General features: G+C 39.5%; 1 protein-coding gene across 3 annotated transcripts in view; it reads left to right on the top strand.

The window, feature by feature from the left end:
* PTCD2 (pentatricopeptide repeat domain 2) overlaps positions 1-13,979 on the top strand; it is a 36,789-nt gene extending 22,810 nt beyond the window's left edge. For 2 of the 3 annotated variants that reach the window (XM_031935421.1, XM_023207953.2), the window contains 2 exons: positions 7,674-7,787; positions 13,226-13,979. In XM_031935421.1, the coding sequence (XP_031791281.1) occupies positions 7,674-7,787; positions 13,226-13,450 (339 nt within the window). In that variant the 3' untranslated portion in view covers positions 13,451-13,979. The remainder of the gene's footprint in view (positions 1-7,673; positions 7,788-13,225) is intronic. The other variant, XM_023207952.1, reaches the window with a different exon arrangement.
* The last annotated feature ends 643 nt before the right edge of the window (positions 13,980-14,622 follow it).

Here is a 14,622-nt window from a genome sequence, read left to right as displayed (position 1 = left end):
AAAACTTTCAGGAGCTTATAGTCTTCTGAAACAGTCAAAGGATTGAGATGAAGAAAACATTTTCAGAAAAATGGAAATGTGTAAGCATTAGCATGACACAACTAGGATAACAGGTCACAATCAATGGAGTATTCCAAGATGAGTAGATGAAGGGGGTCGGGGTGGCCGGCAGGAGCAACATGAGGGGCCCTTAGGGCAGGCACCTGCTGAGCAGTGCTCTGGAGGAAGACAGGACTGTGGGGTTGGAGGGAATGAGGTGGAGGGTGTTATTTGTTGGGAGATTGGTTTTGGTGGAGCTTCTATTTAAAAGAATATGAACTGTGGCTGGGCGCGGTGGCTCACACCTGTAATCCCAGCACTTTAGGAGGCCAAGGCAGGTGGGTCATGAGATCAGGAGATTGAGATCATCCTGGCCAACATGGTGAAACCCCATCTCTACTAAAATACAAAAAAATTAGCTGGGCGTGGTGGCACTTGCTGGTAGTCTCAGCTACTCAGAAGGCTGAGGCAGGGGAATTGCTTGAACCTGGGAGGTAGAGGTTGCAGTGAGTCAAAAACGTGCCTTTGCACTCCAGCCTGGCAACAGAGCAAGACTCTGTCTTAAAAAAAAAAAAAAAAAAAAAAATGAACTATGAATTGTAACCACCTCTTACTAGCTCTGAGTCAGGTTAATTTGCCCCTGGAAACCCCCCAATTTCCTTTGATCTGAAACAGTAATAGTAGGTATCTTTTTGTTGTAGGGATTAAAATAAATAATGCATATAAAGTAGTTAGCATAGTGCCTGGCAGGTAGTCAGTGTTCAATGAGTATTTGCTAATACTAATAGTATTTGTTTGACATGAGTTAAATTAAAAGGAATATTCATTTGTACCGAATCCTAGAACCTAGTGAACAGGAATTATGCATAACTCCAAACTTCTGAAAGAGTCATACTTAAAGATAATAATGCTTTTCAGTTCTGCCCATAGTAGTTATCTTCAAATGTCATCCCACACCAGTGCCCAGGTGATTTTTCAGAGAATGACTAGATGAGCATTTGTGGTAAATTTTGGAGAACAAGGTCAGGCAAGAAGTATGCCATAAGAATACCTCATATTGGACCTCAACTTTACTTTGCAAAATGCTTTTACATGAGAGAAAGGTGACCCCAACGAACCAGAAAAATGGAGACAGTGATAACAGAGAACTTGAAAAAATGAAATGAAATTTAAATGGAAGAAACAAAATACTAGAAAAATATCGACAAAGAGACTTTTTTAGTTTCAAAGGGTGTAAACCTGGAGGGCTTGAACTCAACTACATATACCTGGTAATGGATTTGATATGAACTGATGAATGCCATAAGAAAGCAGGGAAGTATGAGGGTTCAGAAATGAGTTTATAAGGCATTAATGGTGAGGCAGAGGAAGCACCAGAAAAGAGAGGGAAGGACTCGCAGCTTTGTAGAAATTCAAGAGGCTGAGAGCCCTCCCTGTCTTAGCCTGCTGCAGGTAGCTGCTCTTCATCTTGGGGGCTGAAACAGAAACTACATGTCAGAGCAGGTGGGTCAGCCTGAAAAGCTCATAGGCTAAAGCAGGTCTGGGAGGCCAAAGGTCCAGAGTCCAGAAGGTCGGGTCTTTTGAGCAAGTGATAACAGTAAGCTAAACAGACTGGGAAGCCTGGTCTTCCAGCAGGCACACTATGTCTTTGACTTCTCTGCTTCTTGCTGGATATGGACAGCTCTGGTATTCCAGTATATAACTGCTTCTGAGAGTGTGTCCTTTAGATGTCCCATCTATCATGATGGGACAGAATAGAACTGCTGGGATTAGCAAGATACTCTTTCACTAAAGCTAAAGCTATCCAAGTCTCTTATAATATCAGGTAGGAAAGAAAGGAGAACAGGGGGAAAAGTGTTTTACTTGGATCATTGGTCACTTTTCCTACAGTTCAAGCAAGGTTGAGGGTTTCGGTACGCATTGGTGATAAGAAATCAAACTGTGGGGTAAGCAGGGTTTTAATTTAATTTATCTAAGGTATCATGCTTGGTACTTTAGATTTGTTATACAACTTTATGAAAACAATTTTTCTCCACATTGTAGATGTGAAAAATGAAGATTCAAGGGTAAGTAAATTACCTTAGTTCTCCCAGCTAATTAAATAGCAGAGTCAGAGTTTTAACACTAAAACTCTGACTGTGAAGCCTAGGGTTTTCCTACCACTCCAGACCTACAGAGATGACAAAGGTGTGTCTCTTTTATCCAGGACTAGGATTAGTGTCTCCTCTTGAGTAATAAAAAGAACACAAGACTGGATGTCAAAAAACACAATCCCACTAGTGCATGTAATCCACCTCTGGATTTAGATTTCTCATCTCCTTCCATCCTGGCCTATCTCTCACAGTTATAAGAATCTAGTAATGGGCTGGGTGCGGTTGCTCATGCCTGTAACCTCAGCACTTTGGAAGGCTGAAGTGGGTGGATTATTTGAAGTCAGGAGTTCAAGACCAGCCTGGCCAACATGGTGAAATCCCATCTCTACTAAAAATACAAAAATTAGCTGAATGTGGCGCGTGCCTGTAATCCTGGCCTACTTGGGAGGCTAAGGCAGGAGGATTGCTTGAACCTGGGAGACCGAGGCTGCTGTGAGTGGAGATCACGCCATTGCACTCCAGCCTGGGCAACAGAGCGAGATCCTGTCTCCAACAACAACCAAAAGAATCTAGTAATGATTTGATTTCTTTTTTTTTTTTTTTTTTTCGCCAAATGAGAAGGTGCTTTGGTGGAGATAAACATGAGCTTGCTGAGCATGAGATTGTCCATTCCCAGTAGGAGGAGCAATGCAGGGCATGGTGAAAAAAGCGTGTGCTTGCCACCAGGCAGCAGGAACAGCTCCTTTCCTCTGAGGGCTGGAAAAGAGAGTCAGCCTATGGATGCAGTGGGATGGGCGTGTTTCAGGCAAGGACTCCGTGAGGAACCTTGAAGTGATACTGAGTATGAATCATCCTTTCTGAACTGCGTCACAGAATTACCCACTGTCAGGAAACTTAAAGATAGTTTCAGTGTTTAAAAATTCTCAGGAAATTCTTTCAAATGTTCAGCCCAAATTTCTCATGTTGCAATATGAGAAAGGCTTCTATGTCATCTTCCTCGGGGATGATGAAAAAGATATGGTTGCCATTCTCAAGTTTAGTAATCTTTTAGATTCTAGGTGTCTGTTAGTAGAGCACAGTTTAAAAAATGACTGCATGGACCTTACCTTCTCCAAGGCTGACTCATCTACTTGAAATCCTTAAAGGCAGTTTGTTAATTATTGAGTGATAGAAACTGACAGATAGGCTGAGTGGAGTCTGTTTAGTCAGTATTCACAGAAATAAATGAAACTTTTTTTCTGATGTGCTTTAAAAATTAATGCCTTATGCTAAAATCTTTTGCTGCTGTCAATTGAAATTTGAACTTACAAATTTTCTCCCTAAATTAATTGTTTTATTAAATTGTTCCTGTTACCAGTGTGACCCAAAGGGCCCAGTTTCCTATTTTCCCAGCTAATTCTTAATACATACTGCGTTGTTTTAACAGATCTCATCAAAACACATGTATATTGACTCTGCCTTTTCAGTCTGAATTTAAACCTCAATCTCAAACATAGATCCTCTTTAGCAATGCTGCTTCACGTCAAGGAATTAATTTCCACTTCCGAATATGTCTGAAAGTAGCAGAGACCCATGCAGGGTAACTTTCCACTGATTGCTTTTGAATTCTAATCATTTGTCTATAAACCTGATGTGTCTCCAATTGGAGATCCACTTTGGAATTGAATTTACTTTTCAAGGGAATTGACAAGTGGTTTTGCTGCTTTTATCATTTATTTGTTAATACGGGTGAATGTCTTAATGCCTCTTTCTCCTACCCACTTAGGTCACCCTAAAGTTCTAGCTTATGCTGGAAGTCTAGGGTGCACAGGGAGGAAAGGAGACAGGACTCATTTCTCACAAATTCCTTCGTGGCAGCATCTTACTCATATGTGTGAGTTAAGAATTGCATTTGTTTGGGAGCAATGTAGTCTCCAAAAATAAAAATAAAAGCCTATACAAATTAGAGCCTTTATTTTTCTTCCATGTGGAAAACGAGTCTGGTCCGTCCACGCCTGGTGTGGCATTCCATGATGTCATCAGGAACCCAGCCTCTTTCTATGTTTCTGCTCTACCATCTTTAACACGTGGCTTCCATTCATTGCATCCCTGGTCCAGCAAGAAGTAGGAAGAAATGGGAGTGAACAAAGAAGTTCATCCCTTTTAAAGATGCTTTTGTCTCTTTAATGCAAATGTCTCATCCAACAATTTGTACTGGTGGTGTTATTGGCCAGAACTTAATCCCATGACCACACCTAATTGCAAAGAATTCTGAGAAATAGTCTTTGAGTTTCATACATACATGAAAGCATCTATTAAGGTTAGGGTGTTCTGTTATCAAAAAAGGAGGAGAGAATGGATATTGGTTAGAAAACTGGCAGCCTCTACCACACTATGATATTCTACTTCGAATATAGCAAGCCTAAAACAAAAATAAAAGAAACAAGAAATGTAAATTTCTGCATCCTCAGGGCTTCTGTTCCCTTTTTTGTTCAAAGGTATCTAGTAACGTATTTCCTGATGCCTCAGAAAATCAAAGAGGCAGGAAGCACATGTTCTTTAAATAGTTTTTCTTACCAAAATCTCCCCTGTTCCTTACTAACTGAGTTTCCCAGTCTTTTGTTTGAAATCTGTAAGATTAAGGCAATGTGCTGTACCCTACTTTCATTTTCTTCAGCTCAACCCTGAGACTGGTTTGAGATAAGCCCTTAGCTTTAAACTTTCTCTTTGCCTTTTATCAGTGACTGCCTCATGTGCATTGCCCTTCATCAATGTATTTTAAGGTAGTGAGCCTTATTTTTGAAATCCCTACTGAATCAGAGATAGTTGCTGGAGGGAGGAAGAGAAGTTGGGAAAACTTAGGAAGAAATATTGAAATCTCCCAGGGAGCACATCATTTCTAGCAGAGGGCTCTAGGTGGTTTATTTTTGTAAATTGCTGGGGGAGCCAAGCTCCTCTTCTTGTTTATTGTTATTGAGGGTTGGCCGGGTGCCTTGTACTACATAGCGTTGCATTGAACAAGGTAGACTTGCCTTTGCCTTGGAGAGGACACCACCATCAACCAAATTGGGATTGGTTTTTACTAACAAAGGTATTAAGAACTGTGAAGAGTCAGAGATTTTTTTCCCACTTGGAAGCTAATGAGTTAGCCTGCCCCAGTTTCATGGATGCTAGTGGAGTATACAAGACAAAGAGAAATAAAGGACAATTTATTATGTAGCAGTGGCCAGAATATTAGTATCTTTGCTTCAGTTACCTGAGCCCCAGTTCCTGTGGGGAGACATGAAAAGCTCTATGTGCCTCTTACACACATAGGAAGTTGCTTTCAAGAGAGGAACCCTGAGCTTAGAAAACCCAAATCTCTTATAATGGCCAGTAATCATGCCTGTCCTTTGCTTTGGATGTGACACTGTGTCTGTTGTCCACAAACATCCTTGAAAAGGTAGTCTGGAATAAAAGCAGTCAGTGCTTTTGCTCTCAAGGCATGCAGAAATTTGAGTGACCCATGGAGAGTTGTCTCCCAAAAAGGGTGTGCTCATGATTTTTCCTGGGCTTTAGAACACTGAATTTAAATTATGTTCTTTGTATTTAGTCTACCTGGGATCATTTCATTCTGTTCTTCAGAACCAAAGACAACCCCTCATCCTGATAAGTTACTAAACAAATACAAAATGTTACCAAATAGACTGGTGAGAAAACAGCTGGTTTAATATAAGAAAGGTAAATCTCTTCCAGGAAAACTATCTTTTGTAAGGATCAAGAGCCTTAAAAATGTCTCTATGCTTTGACTTAGTAATTTCACTTCTGGGAATCAAGTCTAAGACATTACCAGGTTTTCAAAGTACGTATGTACACATTGGTCAGTATAATAAAGTATGGTATATTTCCATGATGAATTGCTATGTATGTGTTAAAAAGTGAGGTTTCTTTTTTCTAATATTAATGCTATGAGGAAATAAATGTCTATTGTGTAGTAATTGACCAAAAGTAGAATCACATTTTGGGTTTGGAAGATTTATACATCAAATTGTAAACAGTGGTTGTAACATCAGTTGGTGAATTCTCAGTTATTCGCACTTTCTTTAAACTTTTTCTTGAATTATACTAGTGAATATTGGTAATTAGGGAGGAAATGTGTTTTTTCTTGTGTTAGTTGCACCTGTCTGGTGGAAGATAGGTGATAGTGTCATTTTGAAAGCACACACACTACAGCACCCAGTTTTGAAGGTTCATTAATAGTGTAAATAGGAGTGCCTCATTAACATTTCAGCCAGCTTCCACTCTATGCCTGCAGTAACCTGTGTGTCTGCAACTTCCTAACAACAGAAAATGCTGAAGGTACCATTTGCCCCTAGCCAGTTCTGGTTGTCCATTTTCACACTGCTATAAAGAAATGCCAGAGATTGGGTATTTATAAAGGAAAGGGGTTTTATTGACTCACAGTGTCACATGGCTGGGGAGGCCTCAGGAAATACGATCATGGGGGAAGGCGAAGGAGAAGCAAGTATCTTCCTCACAAGGCAGCAGGAAAGGGAGAGAGCAAGGGCAACTGCCACTTATAAACCCATCAGATCTCATGAGAACACACTCACTATCATGAGAACAGCATGGGGGAAACCATCCCCATGATCCAATCACCTCCCACCAGGTCCCTCCCCTGACACCTGGGGATTACCATTCAAGATGAAATTTGGGTGGGGACACAAAGCCAAACCATATCACTAGTCTTATGAGACTGTCTGATTGTCTTATCCTCTGAATCTAGAGGATGTAGAAAGGAGGAAACCAATATTTTTGTTCGCTGAGTACCTTCTGTATACTGGTATTTTATTTAATGTTCATAAAACCCAAAATGGGAGGTCTAAATCTATTTTCCCCATTTTACAAATGAGGGCATTTAAATTGAAAGATTAAGTACCAGTCCAGAGTCACTTAACTGGTACTTGCCAGTGTCTAGATTTCAGCCCAAGTATCCAGGCACCAAAATCTCTGCTCTCTCCAGTGTTACCCTTAAACAAGTTTTGAAGTTGTAGGCTTTTTTTCTTATTTTGTTTTTTTTTTGTTGTTGTTTTTTGTTTTTGTTTTTTGAGATGGAGTCTTGCTCTGTTGCCAGGCTGGATTGTAGTGCCACAATCTCGTCTCACTGCAATCTCTGCCTCCCAGGTTCAAATGATTCTCCTGCCTCAGCCTCCCAAGTAGCTGGGACTACAGGTGCATGTCACCACGCCCGGCTAATTTTTGTGTTTTTAGTAGTGATGGGGTTTCACCATGTTGGCCAGAATGGTCTCTGTCTCTTGACCTCATGATCTGCCCGCCTTGGCTTCCCAAAGTGCTGGGATTACAGACAAAGTTGTAGTATTTTGACTAACTATTGGAAAGCACATTTTGGCTCGTGAGCGTACATTTAAAACACTTTTTTGAACTTGTGCAAGCAAATAAATTAGGAAGTAGGATCAAAGCAGGGTAGGTGCCTGTAAATGAAGGCTTATCTAACCAGGTACATTTCTCAGCACTGAGATACTGACTAAGTCTTGGTTTTGTTTGTGTCTTCTTAATATTCAGGTTATAATCCATATCCAGTCAAATACATTGGAAAACCTGATAGAGACTCTAACAAATGCTGCAGAAGGAAATTTATCAAAATTTGTGAAAAGATGTATGTTCTCAGAGGAAGTGGTGAGTATGCAAGTGCTGCAGAAATCATTTGAAAGTGAAAGGACACTGTTAAAAATGTTCGCTAATTTCTTCTCAATTCTAAAGCTTACCTTAAAGAAATTGTCAAATATGGCAGCTTCTCTGTTGTTCCTGTTTTAAGACTTCCATGTATATGTGCAAAGATTTTTTTTTTTTCTTCCAACAGAACATAACCTCCGAAATTCTAGGAAACTTTTTCCTTTTACATTATTCTTTTCTCCACACTTTGTGTTCATGGGCCTTGGCTCTCTTTTCCTTCTAGAGGACAATTTTACACCTTTTTCCTTTTCCCTCAAGCCTCCAATACCTTCTCCTCACTTTTCACTCTCAGTTGATCACCTTATTTCTTGTTTCATGGAGAAAATAGAAGTAATCCAAAGATAATGACTGCTACATGGACAACCTCTGGCCCCTTACCCTATATACCCGTGATCCCATGACGACTGGATACGCCTCTCACGCCAGCCTCTCCAGGCATGCACTGGATCCCATCCCCTCTGACCCACTCCACAGCATCAGTCCAGAAGTTGACTCACTCTTTTGGGCATCATCAGTATCCCCTTCCCTGTGGCTCCCTCTTGTCAGCAAATAGTAGGATATACTATCTCTCATCTTAAAAAAGAAAAACAGTCTTCTATACAAATGAAAAGACAGACCATGTATTTAGATAAGAAGACCTACCCTTATAAAAACTCAGTTTTTTTCAAGTTACTGTGATAATGTGGTATGACTCCAAAAAAAATATCACTTTGTTTTTTTTTTCTGTAAAGATTAGTTGAACAAACAAGACTAGCTAGAAAAGCCCTGTGAAAGAGGGGCAGTAAGAGTTGCTAGGTCTAGCAGATCTCAAAACATGTTAAAGTTTCTATAATTCAAACTGTGGCTTAGGACATGAATAAGGCAGCTAATGGGACAGAATAGAAAGTCCAGATAGAGACCGAATTGCAGATACAAATTTAGCGTAACATAGAGGCAAGCATCTCAAATCAATCTAAATGGATAGACGAGTAAGTAGTACTAGGATAAGTAGAGAGCCAATAGAAAAAGATACAGTTGTATATGTTCTTATACCACAAACCAGGATACATTCCAAATGGATGAGAATTTAAATTTTTTAATTGAAACACACAAGTAGTAGATATAAACATTAGTAGATAATTTAATATCCTGGGAGTGGAAAAACTTAGCTTTCAGTCAAAATCCAAATCAGTAAAAGAAGTGATACATTTGACTAAAAAATGTGAAAACCTGTTTTTTCACGTGGCAAAAAGTCCACAAGCAAAGTCAAGAGGTAAGTAACAAATTGGAAGAAAGTACAGTTTTTAATCATACTAACAAAAGCTAACTAGCCCTAATATTTCAAGAGCTCTTTTTGAGGCCAGGTGTGGTGGCTCATTCCTGTAATCCCAGCACTTTGGGAGACTGAGACAGGCGTATCATGAGGACAGGAGATCGAGACCATCCTGGCCAAAATGTAACCCCATCTCTACTAAAAATACAAAAATTAGCTGGGCGTGGTGGTGCACACCTGTAGTCCCAGCTACTCAGGAGGCTGAGGCAGGAGAATCGTTTGAACTAGGGACCCAAGATTGCGCCACTGCACTCCAGTCTGGGGGCAGAATGAGACTCCATCTGGGAAAAAAAAAAAAGAGCTCTTTTTGAAAATTCTGAGAAAAGAACCAACAACCCTAAAGAAAAATGGGTAAGAGATGTGGACAGAATTAATAAAAATGAATCGTGAATGGCCTTTAAACATTAGAAAAGATTCTTTTGCCCATATCAAGAGAAATGCAAAATAAAACTACCCTATGATATTTCTCTTGAATAGAAATCTGCAAGTTTGCCAGCCTACTTGGTTGGTGAGGCTCTGAGGAAATGGGCACTTTCATCTGATGCTGCTAGAGGGAATACAGATTGGTACACTACAAATAATTTCACCCTTTGACTCAATCCTCCCACTTCTTGGAGTATATTCTAAAAATATACTGGCAAATATAAAGAAGTTGTATGTACAAGGCTATTTGTTGCAGGCCAATTTGTAAGAACAGCAGACTGGAAAAAAGCCCAAATTTCCATCAGTAAAGGACTACTTGTACAAATTAGGGTCTGTTCGTACAAAGGACTGCCATGTAACTCACAGGAAATGAGGAACAGCTACATCATACACTGTTACGGATCACCATTTATATGGATCACTTAAATATGTTTTTAAGTGACAAAAGCAAGATGCAAATGGGTATGTGTGATATGCCTTAAGAAGGTGGGACCATATAGTTATTTTTATACATTTACGTTTTTGGAAAACACTATGGATGGAAAAAGCAAAACTTAAGTGGTTATGTTGATTTCTTTTTCAGATCTTTTTTTATAGAAATACTGCTGATTTTTGTGTGTAAATTTTGTAACCTGCAGCTTTACGGACTTTATCAGTTCTAAAGGTTTTTTTGGTTGAGACTTCAGGAACCACAGTTAATTATTATGCATATTTCAGAAATGCCAAAGGAGTAGATTTTTAATGTTTCACTGCAGAAAAAGACGCATTGGTAGGTGATGGATAGGCTTATTAGCTTGACTGAATCTTTCTACAGTGTACACATAGATTGAAACATCACATTGAACTTTATAAATTTACACAATTATTATTTGAGAAAATAATTGACAAGTTATTTTTTTAATTTAATTTAAAGAATTAAGAAATAAAAGTTTTGAAAGTGAAAGTGAGGGATAGAAGCATGACTTCTCCAAATGTACCTTGTTTGTATATTTAACTTAGGAACGATTTAAATGTTTTGCAGAACTATAAAGCAGAGTTAAATAAAAACGAAGAGAAAAAGCAATTCCTAAAAATTGAAAGTGAAATGAAACAAATGAACCCATGTATCACATTGATGGCTTAAGTACACAAATTGGAATTCTTCTAGGTCATTTGAAATATAGTAATTTGTACGTCTCTCATAGCATGTAACAAGGTGAAAGAAGTGTAAATAAATTGTACATTATTGACAGTGATCATGTTAGTGATAATACAGATATTGTCATTTTGACCAACCAGGCGACCTGTTGGTTGGTCCTCCCTTCCTCCCTCATTTCTCCTGCCTCTCCCTTTTATAGTTTAGTCCGGGCTGCAGCAGGATTGGCACTAGAGGGCAGTGGCTGCTTCCTCCTCCTGCACACTGTCGCCTTCCCAGCGCTGTTCCATTTCCTCACTTCCACCCAAAGGCTTCTTCCGGCTGATAAAAGGGAGGTTGTCAGGAAAATGACTAACTGGATATGGTTGATTTAAAGCTTCTTTCTATTTGTGGTCTTAGCTCTGTGTAGGCTGTGACCCACCCAACCCTTTTGGAGTAAGTTTAGCAAAGTAGGGAAAATAGAAGCATGAACAGATTTTAAAGTGCATAGTCGTGTGTATGCGTACATGTCAAATGCAACTTCCATTTTCTCAGCAGCATTGATGTTAACAATCATTCCTTAGACCTGATCCATCAATACATTGTCACTCATTTGTATGACTAAAGCACCCAAACAAACTTCATATTGAAAAATACTCTTATAAGACTCTTTTACTTAGAAAATGAACCCTACAGTTCAGTGTCTTCTGTCTGGTTACTGTGGGACCACTCAAGGAACTGCTTGATGAGAAATGGATTGATTCATGTAATTCCAGTAACTTTGGAGCTAGTTCTAAATATATATGTGTGAGATTGCAAGTGGAGTCTTATATTGTAAAAGTCTGCATTTTACACATGGTGGATTTAATGTTTATGCCAACAGTTATTTAAAATGTGTTAATACAGGGAGATAAGACTATAAAGTATCATAGGTGCTATTATACCACCACAGGACTATTGAAAAGAATTGCTGATTTATTTCTGTAGTTATGTAACATAACTGTTACAGTTTTTAGATCAAAATTACCTCCAGCTTGGCATGTTTGCTCTGCTGCTTTTAGAAGCCATATGCTGCACGTTAAGTCATTTTCACCTTGAACATGAGGACTAAACAAGCTATTCTTTTTTAAGAACATTAAGAAGTACTTAAGCTGCTTGTCTGCAGGTATGGTTGGGAACCCTTGTCGCAAAAGAAGATGTGCAGGTGCAAATAGTGTTATGTATTTGGAAGAGGGCCAAAGGATTTGTTAGGAAGCTTCATCCCAATTCAATTCCATCAAGAAATGTGTTGAGATTGTACCCTTGATAAGGATTGAACTAAGTAAAATATTGATTTTATTCAGAAAGTAGCTTCACATTCTCCATTCTAGTTCACCCATTTTTGGGGCTAAATACCACCATATACTTGTGACTCTACTACGTATGCCTCTAGCCAAGACCTCTCCTTCATGCCCCAGACTTGTATATCCAACATCCTTCTAGACATACCCATTTAGATGTTTCACAGCCATCTCAATCAGGTCCAAACAGAGCTCTTGATTTTCCCTTCCACATCTTGTCCTCCCTGTCTTCTCTATCAGGAAATGGTAGCACCCATCATCCAGCTACTAAAGCCCCAGTTGAGAAGATAGCTTTGACTCCTCCCTTTCCTTCACCCATTCAAAAATTAGTCCTTTCAGTATAAACTCCAAAATATACTTCACATATGTGTACTTCTCCATCTTTTCTGTACCTTTCTCAATCTAAACTACCATCCTTTCTTATATGGGCTATGGTGTGGGCCTCCAGAATAGTCTCCACATTTCTGTATACTCCATTCTCTATGCAACTTTTTAAACATAAATGAGATCATATCCCACTTTAGATGCTCTGATGGCTTTTTTAGAATAAATTTCAAAAAACTTATTGTAGAATATGTATAAAGCCCTATATAATTTGGCCTGCCTCCTCCTGCTCTAATCATTACGTGGAACAAAGTTGATTCCACTGGTATATGACCTCCTTTACCTAGTGTGTTTCATTATATATGATGTGTTATTTGACCCCCCTTGTATATTAGGTATGATTTTCAAGTACTAATTTTGGATTTTTTGTGTAGCTTTTGGAATCCCTCATAGTAATACTTCCGTCTATGTGCCCCACAACCCTGGTTTTCACCATTTTAGGTGTATACATACCATAATTTTTTTTTTTAAAGACTCACTCTGTCACCCAGGCTGGAGTACAGTGGCATGATCACAGCTCACTGCAGCCTCTGCCTCCTGGGCTTAAGTGATCCTCCCACCACACCAACTAATTTTTTAAAAATTTTTTTGTACAAAATCTCACTGTATTGCCTAGGCTGGCCTAGAAATCCTGTGCTCAAGTGATCCTCCTGTCTCAGCCTCCAAAATTGCTGGGATTAAGGCATGAGCCACTGCATCTGGCCTACCATACATTTTTGTTCATGTCCATTTCTTTTTCTTAGAGTTACAGTAAAAACAAGGAAGAAATCTTGCAGAGATGTAATGATCTGTTCTTGCTTTTTTCCAGCTGGCCAAAGTGAGGGAAAAAGTGAAGGATGTGCCTGCCCTTTTGGCCAAATTTGATGAGATCTATGGGAAACTACACGTCAGTGGCCAGGTCACCAATTATTCTTTGGATGCTGTGCTCTGCTACACCCCCAGGGACAGGAAATCCCACACGTTGCTGTTAAACAAGAGGATGGTCAGCCGTCGCACCTTCCGGCCACTCAACCAGTCCCTGTTGGCTGAGTAACCCTGGTTTCAGTCCACCTATGGATCTGAGGGGCCTGCTTCTAGTGAGTTGTTGCCTTTCCTAAGAAGTCAGGCATCGCACTTCAGCAGACACTGTGCTGACACTTGGTCTCCTCCTGAAATTCCCAGATTCACTGAATGGTACCATGTCCATCTGTGAGAAGTTATGTTGCATCACTGTGAAGGTCTAGATGCAAGCTTGGCTCCCTCAGAAAGACACTTCCCTTTTGCACTGCTGAGGATCCTTGAAGGAACATGGTCAGTCTCCAGTTCAGCTTCTGGCACCAGAGTGGAACCCAGTAAGCACCATCAGGAATGAATTTCACTACAACTGTGGACGCCTCTGATTTTCAAGGGAGTAGTTACTTGCAAATTACATCCTTGCTGAATTCAGGAGGTCTAAAACCCTACTCTACCATGTTAGAAAACAGCCCAGGATTTTCTCATTGCTCTGCCATCATATATATCTATGACTAGGGCCCTCATTTTTCCATCTGCAAAACAATAATGCCTATGTGTATTTGCATATAGATTTGAAATCTTCATTCAAGGTTCAGTAGGATCAGATTTTCTCAAAAATAAATAAGGTTCATAAGCAAACTTGACGGGATTGTGGTTGTTTTGTTCTCTCAGTAGCACAAACAAAACCAGAATTTAGCCTTTAGGACTGCTGAGTAAGCCAAATTTAAATGATTACTGCTTTGATCATGGGTAAGCCATGTGCTTTTCAAAATAAGTGCACTAAAAACCACCTAATGCTTAGGTTTCTATGGGGATAATATTTAGTCCTACAGTTTATCTTATTTGTTAATGATTTTTCTCTCTTGAATGCCTCATATTTAAAAAAAAAAAAAAAATGTGCCATGAGAGCAGTTCAAACCTGCTTCATACTTATGATGGTCTGAAATAGAGTATGTGTTGAATTTTACCGCATCTGGTCACCAGTGAGCAGAAGATACACAGTGACCCCACCTCACTTGCTCCTTTTGTTTCAGAAAGTCCAGAGGGTTGCTCAGACCTCAGGAGCTGTCTGCCAAGATTGCTGCAGGCTCTTCATTGCTACCTCCAAAACTAAGACTGTTCACTTGGTTGTTGTTCTGAGGCAAGGATTATAGAGTCAGAAATTGTAGACTAGGAGGAGTCTCCTAATTAATTCCTTCATCTTTCAGGTGA

The sequence above is a fragment of the Piliocolobus tephrosceles genome, chromosome 4 (genome assembly GCF_002776525.5).
Source record: "Piliocolobus tephrosceles isolate RC106 chromosome 4, ASM277652v3, whole genome shotgun sequence".
Lineage (NCBI taxonomy): Eukaryota > Metazoa > Chordata > Mammalia > Primates > Cercopithecidae > Piliocolobus > Piliocolobus tephrosceles.
The sequence above is the reverse complement of the archived record's forward strand: the minus strand, read 5'-3'. Positions and strand labels throughout refer to the sequence as shown.